The following is a 14,846-nucleotide window of genomic DNA, read 5'->3' as shown; positions in this document are numbered from 1 at the left end:
AGACAGTTCGCAACACAGCTGTCTAAGACACACTCACAATACAGTGCAGCTGCTTCATGATCTTGGATTCACAGTAAATCTGTCCAAGTCCCATCTCCAACCCTTCAACACACAAGTGTACTTGGAAGCCACTCTAAATACACAAAAGGCTATGGCCTACCCCAATCCGTCCAGGATCCGCAATATACGGACTCTACTCTGTCTGTTCCAACCTCAACACTAATTGCCAGCTCGAGTGTTCATGCAATTTCTAGGGATGATGGCGTCTTGCATCCTAAGTGTCCCTTACGCAAGACTTCAAATGCAACCCCTTCAAGAATGCTTAGCCCGTCAGTGGAACCAGTCTCAGGGTCAGTTATCAGATCTAGTGTTGGTGGACGGCCGCGCTCATCGCTCTCTGCAGTGGTGTAATCCACAAAACCTTCCCAAAGGGCGGCCCTTCATAGACCCGGTTCTACAGACAGTGGTAACAGCAGACACATCGCTCACTGGTTGGGGAGCTCATCTCCAAACTCACACAATTCAGGCCATATGGAGTCTGCAGCAAAAGCAGCTTCACATAGATTATCTAGAGCTTCTAGCCATATTTCTAGCGCTCCAAGCCTTTCAAATTCACCTAGCACGCAAAACTGTCCTGATGCACACAGACTTGACAGCAATGTATTACATACAGAAACAGGGGAGGGGCACACACTCTCGCACTGTCTCAATGAGCACAGAGCATCTGGGAGTGGGCCATACATCACAAAATATATCTCCTCACAGAACACCTTTTAGGAGTAGACAATCAAATTGCGGATCTGCTCAGCAGACAGAGACAACAGAGCAACGAGTGGGAACTCCACCCTCAAGTTCTCCTCTCCTTCTTTCGGATGTCAGGCTTCCCAGATATAGATCTGTTCGCCACACACCAAAATGCAAAATGCCCAAGCTTCGCATCCAGGTATCCACACCCATTGTCCAGAGACAATACACTATGGATGAATTGGTCAGGGATATTAGCCTACGTTTTTCCGCCTCTCCCACTCATTCCACTAGTGGTTTGGAAGTTCAGGGAGGCGTCCATGACACTAATCCTAGTTGCTTCCACATGGGCACATCAACTGTACTTCGCCACCCTGTTGTAGCTCTCACTAGTCCCTCACCAAAAGCTACATCTTACACCCAGTCTCCTCACGCAGAGCCGTGGAGAGATAAGACATCCAGATCCCAGTCATCTCAACCTTGCCATGTGGCACCTGAAGTCATAGAGTTTGGCCACCTCAACCTTCTGCCAGACTGTATGAACATTATCAAAGAGGCTAGACGTCCTACTACAAGAGCTTGCTATGCAGCAAAATGGAAACGATTTGTGATTTATTGTGATAACAACCAAATCAACCTGCTTGATGCTTCCGTTCAAAACATTATCTGCTACTTACTGCATCTCCAGCGTTCAAATTTAGTGTACACATCCATACGCTTACATCTTGCTGCAATAGCTGCATACCTTCAAAATAGGCAACATCTGTCTCTCTTCAAAGTGCCTGTTATTAAAGCATTTATGGAAGGACTCAAGAGTCATTCCCCCAAGACTTCCACCTGTCCCAGTGTGGAATCTCAATATTGTACTCACCAGACTCATGAGTCCACCCTTTGAACCATTGCACAAATGTGAGCTACAATTTCTCACTTGGAAAGTCGCTTTCCTCATAGCTATTACATCACTGAGGAGAGTAGGTGAGCTTCAGGCACTAACCATACAGGAACCATTTTTACAAGTACACTAAAACAAAGTGGTTCTTGGGACTAATCCTACATTTTTACCCAAAGTAATTTCTGCCTTCCATATCAAACAATACTTTGAGTTGCCTGTGTTCTCCCCTCAACCAGATTGTGTGGCAGAACGTGCTCTACATACCTTAGACGTTAAAAGAGCATTACTCTACCACATGGAACGAACAAAACCTTTCTGTAAAACAAAACAACTCTTTGTGGCTTTTGCTCCACCTCATAAAGGCAATCCCACCTCAAAATCAGGCATTGCACGGTGGATAGTCAAATGCATTCAGACATGCTAACCAAAAGCAAAACGAACATTAACAATTCCCCCTAGAGCGCACTCCACTCTCAAACTAGGGGCTTCAATGGTCTTCTTAGGAAATATCCCCATAGATGACATCAGTAAAGCTGCAACATGGTCTACACCTCACACATTCACAAAACACTATTGTGTAGATGTCTTAGCAAGACAGCAAGCTAGTGTGGGCCAAGCAGTTCTACGTACACTATTGCAAACCACTGCAACAGCTACAAGTTAGCCACCACTTTGGGAGATTACTGGTATATAGTCTATGCAAAGCATGTGATCTACAGCTAACATGCCTCAAACGGAAAATGCTACTTACTTAGTATGCATCTGTTCTTGGCATGTAGAGCTGTAGATTCACATGCGCTCTCCCGCCTCCCTTAGTACCTATACCTGTTGCAGTTATATCTTATTTAGATACATACACATGGACGTCTTCATTCTACTACTATTACTGACTCCATTATCACCCTTTGTGGGAATACAATCTAACAATAGAGTCGATGTCCATGCGCACTATCACGGAAAGGAGGAGTCACCTACCTCGTGACTGGAAAAGACTTCTTCGAAGAAAAACAAAGTGCAAACATCCGGACCCACTACTAGATGGCAGAATATGCACTGCATGTGAATCTACAGCTCTTCGTGCCAAGAACAGATGAATACTGGGTAAGTAGCATTTTCCTTTTGCCTTATAAATTGTGTTGCATGTTAAGGCATGACTGAGCTGTGGGCCAAGAGTATCATACTTCCAATTTTTTTTAAAGGGGATCGGTCCCAGCCTAGTAATTATAGGCCGATCTCACTAATCGACAATACTCTAAAAAATATTGGGAAGAGTCTTGTATAATAAGATCTTAACTTGGTCAGAGGAAAATGGTATGTAAGAGCCCTGTCAGCTAGGCTTCCGTAGCAAGGTGGGCACAAATGAACAATGTCTCAACCTCAATTTGGTCATTGGGAAATATACCATCGCACGGAAGACCCCGGTCTACCTGGCCTTTATGGATTTGTCCTCAGCATTTGACCTTGTCAATAGGTCAAAGCTTTGGACAATCCTTCTGGCATATGGGCTGGATGAGCCTTTGGTACATTTTCTAGCATACCTTCATAAAGACCTCCAGGCGCAGGTGAGGATCGGCATGGGTGAAGAGGTTTCGGGAGCCATTAAGGTAGGAAGGGGGGTCAGGCAGGGTTGTGTCTTGGCCCCCCTCCTTTTCTTTATCTACATTAATGGGCTGAATAACTCGCTAAAAACCTCGACTTATGATGTTCTCACAATCAATGGTAAAACTCTTCCCGTGTTACTATACACTGATGATGCGGTTCTCATAGGCCGCACTCCGAATTCCCTGCGTATTTTAGTATAGACTTTTGTCAGGTATATGGACAGTTTGGATCGATGTGTCAATTTAAAAAAAAACATTTTTAATGTCCTATGGTCCTGGGAAGCGTCAGCTAAGTTCTATTGTAGTGGGTAGTCATTTCCTTATCTTGGGTTGGTCTTTGCTGCGAACGGCTCCTGGACTGAGCATCTTGACCACTCCAGGAGCAAGTTGTCAAAGGCCACCAATTCAATCCTTAGACTTAGCCGCCCAAAGACCACTGGTGCTATTTTAGCTATTCAAATTTTTTTTAAACTACATTGCGTCCCTGTGGCCACATATGGGGCTGAGATTTGGGGTACTGCAAACAGTTCCTGCATTCAGCAGGAAGAAAATAGGTTTTGCAGGAAACTGCTGGGTATCCCAATCTCCACCCCACAATACATTTGCCACAGAGAACTTAATCTTAATTTTATATTGGATTTTATACGTGCCCGACCTGCTCTTTTTTGGTTATCAGTATGGAAGAACCAGGCCGCCTCCCTTACTAGAGAGATTATTAATGACTGCGTTATGTGTGGGAAAGGGATGGAAATTCCTTGGTTGAGTGGAGTGCACCAAAGCTTGCGCAGAGTCAACAAAGAATGTATCTTTTTTAAACCCAAGTACAGTTGAAACTGTGTCTAAAAAGGAGCTAAGGGGAGGAGGAGCCAAGATGGCGACCGGGACGGCAGCGTAGACTCCCGGCTCCGTGAACCTCCGCATCCCGCACGGATATCCTGTACTAGATCCTCAATTTGCGCCATGGGATCGTGTTTGTGAATGAGAGTGGCAGCCGATCGTGTGACTCCGGGGTTTCTGGCTACTGTACCGCCTGAGAAATTTGCGGATGAACTCTGCGGCCCGTGCGGCCCCGAAGCCGGGACCTCGAGTGGACGCCTTGGCCGGGTGGCAGTCTAACAACAACGGCCTGTGGTGACTGGGTGGAGTCGGTCCACCGGAGCGGTGCTGCCCCCGGCCTGCATCTCGCCACGGCCGTTCCTGTTGCTAAAGCGTAGCGGATCGGACATGCCCGGGGGTGCAGTTCTCGGATTTTTCGGTGTTTGCCCCTGCCTCTGACGGTGAGCTGCCCGGCCGCCGCCCCTAGCTCGCCCTAATCCTTGCGGACTGCTCCCGGAGTTCCGCGGCTGCGGGTCCTTGGTGGGGACGACTGTTGCCCGAGTCCGCGCACCGGCTGAACTTGTACCTGCCCCCCGGACCCCTGTCTCCAGCGACGTAGACCCCGAGGCGCTTGTCCCTGGGCCCCGGCCCCAATCCGAGTCGGGCCTCCCCGGCGGCCATCTTGTCGCGATGCAGCCTACTATCCTGTTCACCGGGTCGCAGCAGGATTGGGAGTGCGTGACTTCTGGGAGTGTGGCAGCGCGACCGCGGGGAGCAGTGCTGGGGTACGGCGACCTCCTTGAGGCCCTTGGTGCCCTTCATTTCTCCTTGGCTCGTGGCATCGGGGTCTTGGGGAGTAAGATCGATGGTGTGGTATCAGCGCTGGAACAATGGCGGCATGCAGGTCTACAGTTACACAGGGACTACCCACACTGCACACAGGAGGATAATGTCGCAGCCCTCCCCACGATTGGTGCACAGCCGGACACTCGGGACAGTGTGCTACCGTATGATCGGCTGACCGAGGGTTTGATCTGTTCCGGACGTAGTGGTTCCGAGTGGAAGATGGTGGCCTCGTCCCGTGCACGACCTCCGGTGACCCAAGGACATTACCAGCAATATCTGTCTACTTTGGACCTTGTGTGCAGTGCAGCTCCTGGGGCGGCACTGGGAAAGACGTCCCTTCGAGATGCGGACTGTGTTGGTGTTTTGGGACTTCCACCCCACCTGTATGCGTCGCTTCCCGGTTGGTTTGGGACACCCTTTCACCTTGAAACATCGGACATGGCGCTGGGTCGGGGGGTAGGCATGGGCGGCATCGCCAAGAGTGGTCAGGGATGAGGCTGATCCCTCGGGGTGGTCATCAGGTAGACGGACGGACTCATGGTTGTGCACTCTCAGGCCATAGCTGCTAACATATGCGGTACATAATGCTCCCCATTCCCCCCCCCCTTTTTTTTTTTTTTGTTATGGTCGATTTGGTGCTACTTATTGTTTGCTGTTGGGAGACCGTAATGTGCGGGAGGGAGAAGCCGGGGGTATGTTCTGAAGGCCCTCCTCCAGTTTATTATATTTTCTCCACCCCCCCGCCTGGTGGGGTTCTTTCTTATTCTTTTTTCCCTGTTTCTTCTATATTTCGGGTCTAGTTCCAGGGCGACAGGCACACTGCTGGGGGGAGGGGCCATACTCATTTGCAGAGGTGCAGGGCGGGGGGTTGGGGGGGGGGAAGCTTTTCTCTCTTAGTCTTTATCTCCTTTTCCATGGCCTCCTTTCTCTTCTCCGTTTCTTCTTGTTTCTTCTTTCTGGGATCAGCGTGGTACGCCTTTTTTTTGCTGTGAACCGTTGCCTCTCCGTGTGTGCCACAGTTTCCGGGGTGTTCTCGGGGCGTTAGGTATGGGGGCCTGCAGGCGCAACTGTTTTTGATAATCCTCCCTATCCAGACTTTCCTGTGTTTGCGCCATTGACTCAATAGATTGCTGTTTCTTGCTAACGTCTATCATGCGGCCTGCCCTTTATCGCTGTTGGGAAATTGCTTGGCACCTGATCCTACTGTTTTTGTTTCATCATAAAATGAAAAACCCTTTTTCTCCTGGTGTCTTGCCTGCGTAGCTCCCCGGCCGGACTATCTTAACATGAAGATTGTGCTTACCGAGGTGCCGCATGTGTTTATATTTGATCTCACTGCTCTAATTGTTTAGCGGCCGGCCCTGGGGGGTTGTAGGCCCATACTTGTCAATGGTCGAAATGTCAATAAAGGTTTTTCAAAAAAAAAAAAAAAATAAATAAAATAAAAAGGAGCTAAGAGATGCCCTCTATTCTTTATACAATACACAAAGGATTGGATTGGAAGCCAAGAAATATTCTGTTCTTAGCTACATGTCTATTGAACAGTATCACCATCCCCAACCCATATATCTCACCCTATGCATGAGTCATTGGGAAAGGAGCCTACTATTCCGCTTAAGAGCAGGAACTGTCAGATTTGCACTGTGTTTTTCCCTTGGTTACCACCCTAACTTCGATCACGTACGATGTCCGTGTGATGGGGGGGAGTGACCAATCAATTTTACACTTTTTATTATTCTGTAAGTATTATATAAGATACATAAAGTGGCTTTTATATCCATTTTTTCAAAAGAGAAAGCCTATTAGTCTGGATAATGCTTACTCATGTTTAGTCTCTCTGGCTGACGAAGAGTTGATTTTTCGCACAAGTACATTTTTGAGAATCGCTACCAGAGCACGTAAGACCATGTCCGACCCCTGAGATTTTATTATGACTGACTATCTTTGCACAACTGTAGGATGACATAATGTCTTGTATAATAGTAATTTATTTATTTATTACCAATGAAGTTCTTTTTAACTTGTAATCTAATTAATCAAAATGTTATGGTTATATCATTGTAAATTTTCCCATTGTCATGCATTTCCAAACTCTCCGCTTGTTATTTAATTTGTTATGATGCTGTGCTTTTATGGGTACTAAGCTACCCGAGTAAAGTTTATGAACTGAACTGACTGAGCTGTGTGTAGTTATATGCTACGCTATTTGACATATAATATTCTTCTTCTGATTACGGGAAGGTTTTCATGTCGTGCCACTCTATTATAAATCCGAAGCTAGGGTCACTTCTGCTAATAAATAATTTCTCCCTTTACTCCTGATGATATAATGCAAGTATTTCGGTGTTTCCATTGAATGTCTGCCTGTTCCTGTCGTGTTATAATTTCTTGGGGCATGATTTGAAGTTAGGAAGTCCAGTAATAGGCCCTTATATCACGTAGGGCTATTCCACCTTTATGCGTGGATCAGCACACTGATTTTAAGAGCTATCCCGGGGGTACCTCTATCCTAGAACAAAGTCCGTACTTTTCTATCTAGTCAAAGTAAGACTGTTTCCGGGATTGGCAATTGGGTGTTTTGTATCCGGAAATTTAGCAAGGTGATATTTGGAAGATTGCTGCCTACCCTAGTATTGTAAGTTGAAGAGTTCGACACCAACATGCATCTGTGTGGAATTCATTTAGTTGACTTTCACTACTCCTTTAAAGTAACACATCCATTTTGCTGTTGTATTTATTCCTAGGTATCTAAATATGCCTTTTATTGCCTTTATTCCACAAAGCAGTTCTCCTCCTAAGCTCCAGTTGTTAATTTTAAGTATGACTGATTTGCCCCAGTTTGGTTCTTGCCCTGCATAACTTTATTTTTCAAATAAGGAGAATATCCTCACTATGGTTACGATTGGATTTGCTGCATAGAGGCGGACATTGTCTGCATATGAGATTTTCTCCCAGGCGTATCAGTTTCTATGGTGTACCCCTCTGTATCCCTGCTTGACCTGACCCAGGATGCCAGTGGTACAGTACCCAATGTGAAAAGCAAAGGGGAGAGCAGGCACCCCTCCCTGGTGCCTTGCTCATGGGCAAATGAGGATCATATCATCCTGGTGACTTTAACTACTTTAGTCAGTGTCTGATACAGCAGAGCTACCCAGTTACAGAAGCTTGAACCAAATTCAAATTGCTTCAGTGTTAAGAAGAGGTCTGGCAAGTAGATGAAATCAAATGCCTTTTTTGAGTGTAATGATATTGCAGCAAGAGATTCTCTGATATTGTTTGTTATATCTAGCCACATATGCACTCTCCACAGGATAAGCCTGGTGGAGAGTTCTAGCATGAATCCTGATTGGTCTTTATGGCTCAGGGAGGTTATGACTCCTAAAATTCTTGTTGCTAATATCTTGAGTAGATTTTTTGTCACCACATTTAACAATAATATTGGGTGATATAAGGCAGAGTCCCCACCTCCTGGGCTTTTTGAACGTGTTCAATAACTATGGGCCTACTGTGGAGAGTCCCTTATAGAACTCTATTTGGCACCCGTTTAGGTATGGGGTTTAACATGTGGTTAATGACTTCCGCGACTTATTGAGTGTTAGGCCACTTTCCAAGCTCTCCATTCTTCTCACAATAGGGATAGCTAGGTTTTGGAAAATAATTTTAATCTCTTCCTCTCTATTAATTGCGTAACTTTAAATTTGTGCTATTTTTTTAATCTGTTGTATCTTTCTCCCGCTTGACCTAGTGAGGCTGGGAGGTTTTCACCCACCCCATGTCGTTTTGTTTGCATAGGTATGCAGTGTGGGTTTGCTGTATTTTGGCCTTTAATTCTCAGATTCTTTCCTCCATAACTCAAGTCTAGACTATTCAACGGTTGGATCAGCTATTAAGGTTGTCTCGAACTTCAGAATTGTATTCTTGAGGGCTAAAGTGTATTCTTTTCTTTTGTGCTATCTTATCTCATCCTGTCTCTGAGTACTTTCTTGTACACCTTCCAAAACACTGTAGGGACATGGACTGATTCTATATTGATTCTGAAATATAAAGTGTAATATGCTCGAAATCCAGCCATGTCTCGGGTCTCTCAGCTTCCAAGTATCCAATCTGCAGTTGGTTTTCGGTTTCTGTTACTTCCCATTGTTACTACTACCAAGTATGTGTGACCAGATATCCATCTTGCCAGATATTCAGTTTCTAGCAAAGGAGGGAATTCTACTGGTAATGAATGTATTCTCAAGTCTTGAGGGTTCTGTGTGCTCCACAGGACATTGGCTCCAACAAGTTGGAAGAGATATGAATGGATGGTGTTGCATTTTAAATCTCAATTTTCAACCAAAGTAATTTCTGAGTTACACAAATCACTAAATAATGTCCATGCTTAGTTACTTCCTTCGGGGGGGCCCATTACAAGTTGACTAGAAACAGTCTCTCAACCCCCACCTCTCACTACTCCCTGGAGGTTGCAATGCCACGTCCATTTGTAATCCCTCAGGGAGTGGCTGAACTCTGAGGGCCCCAGTAGCAATTAGCAATAGAATTGAAATCACTATGCCGATTGCTTGCTGTAATGTACCATTTCCACTGGTACTTAACACGTCCATTTTGTCTGCTTTCAGCAGGCAAAGTGTCCAAATGGAGCTTGTGATGAGGGTGTAACTTTGATGGGCATTCGCAGACTGAAACTTCTGGGGTTCTCAGTGTCTGTTACCGAGAGAACATCTGGGAGAATCAGACTGTTCTTATTTTTTCCCAGGGTGCATCTGCCACAAACAAGACAGTTTGCTGTAAATGGTTATCTACATCAATCTCTATTAAACATCACCTACAAAGGACCCTGTGTATGCCATTTGTGCTGCTTCATGAGAGAGCTGGGATATAGTGTCTTGAGAGGCTGCTAATTCCTATCTCCCTCAAAAGCACTTGGGCCTCAGTTCACTCTTTCAATAAATATCCAATTGGAGCTGTCTAAGTCCCATACCTAGAACTGAAGATTTTGTTTTCGCTTCAGTATTCCTTTAGATGATGAATGTGTAGAGCTTCTAATTAAGCAACATGTGTTTTTACATCTTTTATTGCTCCTTTGATTAATTTCTCATTAACATTTTTTTCCAGGTGGAGAAATTTCAGAGTCATGCAGGACATACTGGATCAGTCCGTGGAGCTTCTGCCACCAAGGACAGCCCATTCTTCCTCACTGTGGCTGAGGACCGTTCCCTTAGACTCTGGCAAGCACCTCTGCAGAAAGGTACGCAAGCTGAATAGCTGAACATTATTTGTAATTCTACCTTTGTGAGCGTGAGACTGAGCTGCACTTTGCCAGGTTAAAGTGCAGTCTTACATCATCTTGTGAATGTGTGTATTGAGCATGGCCAAAATAGCCTGGGTTTTCTACAAGTAGTCTTCTTGCCGTTTTAGTAATGTTGAACAGTGAAATGTGCTGGTCTCTGTGCCCTCCCTTTTTACAACACAGATAGGCATAGCAGTTTGCTCAAATCCCAGGCCTTTGCGCAGAGTGTCCTGCTGGAATCTACCCATTTTTGTAGTAGACCAAATTACATTTAAACAGTTTCCATCCGAACACATCAAGTTCACGCTGGACTATTCCAGAAATGGGAAGACATGGGCTTTAAAGGGGACATTCATCTAAGAAATTGCCACATGTTGCCTCCCCATGTCTCCCCACATGTTCCCTTCATGACTTGGGTGATCAAAACACCTGGGAATGCCATGTGCTTATGTTCCGTTTGCCACGGCTCAATACTGCACCAGATGTCCATGAAATCCTCCAGGTGGGAGTACAATGTGCTACGATCTCTTGTCACAGTAAATGGGCAGTCATGACCCCGGATCAACATCTCTGATTCTATTGGTCTGATCCTGAATGGCTGGGGTTTGAGGATATTGACTTTCATTTTGGTAATTTTTATGTTTTCAGGGACTTGACTATGAAAGATATTCTCTATTGGTCATCAGTTGAAATCAGGGGAAACTTAAGTCTCACAATGGAGCTTGTATATTGGTCTGTTCTTGCTGTTGAGCGCTAAATTGGAGAAGTTATATTGTGTATCTTTAGTTCTGTATTATGTAAACGACTCAAAATATGGGCCAAAATATTTGCATAACCAGCTAATAACCTCTTATGTTATTGGTAAGGAGGACCAGTTTCGAAGTTTGGACAGTGAGAGCAAGAAAAGTGAGATGCATTTTGGTAGCCTCCTTTCCCACCGATGGTAAAGGAATTCCAGATTTTGAATTTGAGACATGGAATCTCTTCAAAGATATTGAATATCATCTTTGGAGTTGGCGCTGAAGGAACTAACTCTTGAAATTCTGCCACTACACATCAATAAAGTTACTATCTGATAGAGACTACTAGCCGCAGATTCCTTCACGTAGAATTATCCCCAGGCGTGAGACTGGATCCGGAAACTTTTGCCACAGCATCCCTGCGTGCCGGGGGCGGGGTGACATCACGCGACTCCGCCCTGGCGTCGTCCGCGTACGTGACATCAGCGAGATCACATAAGACCTGCCCCGGCGCGCCTAGGTCAGTTTTTAGGTCTCGTCTGAGACAGCGCTTTAGTGCTGCTCTGGCGAGACTTATAGTAAGCGAGTTTTGGAAGTGCAAACAGTGGCTTTTCAGGCCTCCAAATACAGTGCATGTGCGCCGTCCGGGCGCGCGCACCATTTGGAGGCCTGAAAGCACTCGTTTGCTTTCACTTTCGCGGGCCACACGGTCGCTTTGAAGTGTTTCGCGGGCGCTTTAAATACATTTGAATACAGGGCCGCTTTGATGTTTGATCGCGATCGCTTTCAGTTTCGCGCTTGTTGTTTTAGGTGACTTGTCCCTTCTTTCTTCATGCATGTGCTGTGATCAGACCCTCACCAGGGTTTATGGTTGGCTGACCCCACTCTGAGGAGGCTACATTTGTCCATGGTGCATTGACCTGGAGGTGACACTTCACCACGCTCCGGGAGATGCCGCAGGGTTAGATGGTCCCATGTTTAGACCATAGCAAGCACTCCATTGCAGGAGCGTGTTTTCATTGACATCGCTGGAAAACACGGGCTCCACTGCGTGTTTGAGATTAAATAGCTCTGGCTTCTGCCAAGCGAGCGCGGCGCCTAATTGCAGGCCCTCACTCACTGTACACTTTGTACATAGCTAAAGCTAAGCATCTTACAAAGAGGCGCTACCTCGTCATGCTAAATTCCTGTATAATGTAATATTTGTTAAAAATATATACATAACTGCATAGTTTGGGCCGGTCATGGACAACTTAAACAAATGCTTTGGATCTTGCCATGAAACACGCAAGGAGCATCAACATAATAATGCCCGTTAATGTTATTTAAAAAAATAAATAATGATTTCCTCAAAACCCCGCAACAAAAATAAAAACACCCTTTCCTAAAGAATTACCAAGTGCCAACAATTAAATAACTTATTTTTATTACACAAAAAAGTGTGTGCATTTTAAAACTAACTCCTTCGTTACAAAGAGAAAATAAAGTAATCTTTTAAATATAAGAATGCGCAAACCTCATACCCGCAAAACGGCATAACCCTTTTTTAGTACCAGAGATATGGAAAGTATAATGAAAACGAATGACCTCTCGAGCAAAAAATAAATAAATAAATACACACATTTTATCTGACTTGGACCTTATTGAAGAAAAACGATGACTGCGCCTTGAGCCTGCGTAGGTGGAGAACACGAGTTAGCCGCCCGGCAAAGACATTTCAGCCTTTCATGCTTTTTGGGGCAATATCTGAGGAATATTGTATCTTTACATATCTTTACAATAAATGTAAAGTACTTCGAGGAAAAAGTGATGGTTGGCGCTCTAAAACGATTTATTATTTATGTAAAAATTGGTAATTTATGTGAGTAAGTTTGATGAGAGGAACAGTCCCTGCTGTCTGCACCCAGAATGAATGCCTCTTTGCCTCACTCCATCTTTTTCCATGATTTGGCCTGTACCTGCCTCAATGGCCCATAATTTCAGGCAGGTACGTGCTCTAACTCACATGTGTTTGAGTTAATTTAACCACAGATTATCTACAGTCAAAACCTCAGTATGCTTTTAATCGCTTTTAATTGCACCCGGTGAAATTTGTTTTTCACGATTAACAGATTAACATAAACCTCACATAACGTGCAGGTGAAATCTCCGTTGCATGCACGCGCTGGAGGCGGGCAGCGGAAGCACTGCACCGGCAGGCGCGAGCCCTGTGTGCACCCGAGCCCCACTGTGGCACCCCGACTCACTTTGTGGCGCATTGTTTTTGTTGGGTGGGATTTTTGGTCTTTTAAGGGCTAGAAAAGAACGCTCCTGGTACAGAAATAAATACGATACACAACTCCTGAGCACGCAGCCACGAGTGACAGATGAGAGATGCATCATTCCTCCACAGCCGGGTTCACCCTCATGGATAATTGGCTTAAATATTTATGCTCAAGGTTTGCTTAATATTGGACAATAGTTGGTGATCATATACATTATGACGACGACTTTAAAACGCTCCCCATAATTGGACGAGACCTGTATATTCAGTAACATATTCGCATTTATATATGTGCATGTGCCAAAAATACTACTTTAATTGTGGTATAAACCAATGAACATTCTCTGCACACCATAGGATTGCAGTGTAGTGATATTCATGTAGCGCTGCCTACCTCTGCCGAGGTTCTGAGGCGCTAATTTTAAAACAAGCCTTTGCAATGCAATAGGTCTCGCATTTATACGAGTTTGAGCTATTGGCATTGTAAATGAGAATGCCTTTTATTTATGTTTAAAAAACCCACACATAAATAAAAGGCATTGCCATTTTCAGTGCCAATAGCTCAAACTCTTAACAACTGCGAGACCTATTGCATTGCAAATGCTTGTTTTGCATTGCTTCTAAAGTACACCCTTCCCACCTATCATAGCATCAAAAAGTTCTCACTGTGCGCCTTTATTAACATCGCCGTTTGCTTGTCTTGGGCTTCTTTTCACTTCTTTTAACGGAGGTGGGGTTTATTCATTTTAATGTCCTGCTGGCCCGGGTCCGCTGACGCTAAGAGGGGCAGCCCCGTCTCCGGCGAGGCGGGGGCACCAGCCTACAGGATCAGTGCATTGCAGCAAGAGCCCCAGGCTTAGTGTGCAGGGGGCCGCACTTGGGTGCAGCAGGAGTCCGAGTGCCTGCAGTAACGTTGCCCCGGTGCGCGGTGCATTTAGAGAGCATGCAGCTGCAAAGTGCATGTGCACTACGAAATCGCATTAGATAGACGTGCTCTATTTAATTGCACTGCACGGGTCACTCCTGTGCAGTGAGAGGATACAGCACATCAGGAGCGGTTACAGTGTGTGTCCGGTCCGTGAGTGAGGCAGTAGATAATTTGGCGCTGGACGGGCGGGCCGGCCCAGAGCTTCATTGAAGCTGAAACTACTGCCCTCGTGTCACGTGGTATTGTTAGCGCGCACTGGGTACAGCAGACAGCCGAGACCATGATGATTTGACCCCTGAGACACAGATGTTGCAGCTTTTCTTTCAGTTGCTGTTCTGCCGCCAGTGCCACCCGGTCTCGAGACAGCAGGTCAGTATATGGGATAATTATTTGGGTCTGTTTGTGGGCCTATCGGGCTAGGTGGGTGTGTTGGGTTCAAGTGATTATTTTTTCTGATATAAAATAATTCCGCGCTGTTGTGTGGTTTTCACAGTAAGTCTATATTGGCTGTTGCAACATAGTTCTTTGCTGTCTTAATTGAGATGAACAACGGCGCCTCAACTGTTTTATATAATTGTCATCTTAGAAAGCGATTTTTGGGGAGTTTTGCATTAGTTTCAAGTAATTTTTAAACCTTCTGACTGCCCAATAGTTTGACGTTTCTTGTATTTTAGCTTTTTCAATGCCACTCTCAGTTTCATTCATCATGAGCCCATTGAAACCATGGAA

General features: G+C 45.2%; 1 protein-coding gene across 7 annotated transcripts in view; it reads left to right on the top strand.

The window, feature by feature from the left end:
- Positions 1-14,846, top strand: part of LOC146811566 (telomerase protein component 1-like) — a 1,575,504-nt gene that overhangs the window by 1,233,823 nt on the left and 326,835 nt on the right. For all 7 annotated transcript variants that reach the window (XR_014966741.1, XM_085618541.1, XM_085618539.1 and 4 more), the window contains one exon: positions 10,012-10,144. Coding sequence is in view for 6 of the 7 variants with exons in the window: in XM_085618541.1 (XP_085474667.1) it covers positions 10,012-10,144 (133 nt within the window). In the remaining variant the exon portion in view is untranslated. The remainder of the gene's footprint in view (positions 1-10,011; positions 10,145-14,846) is intronic.

The sequence above is a fragment of the Triturus cristatus genome, chromosome 7, assembly GCF_964204655.1.
Source record: "Triturus cristatus chromosome 7, aTriCri1.1, whole genome shotgun sequence".
Classification (NCBI taxonomy): Eukaryota; Metazoa; Chordata; class Amphibia; order Caudata; family Salamandridae; genus Triturus; species Triturus cristatus.
The sequence above is the reverse complement of the archived record's forward strand: the minus strand, read 5'-3'. Positions and strand labels throughout refer to the sequence as shown.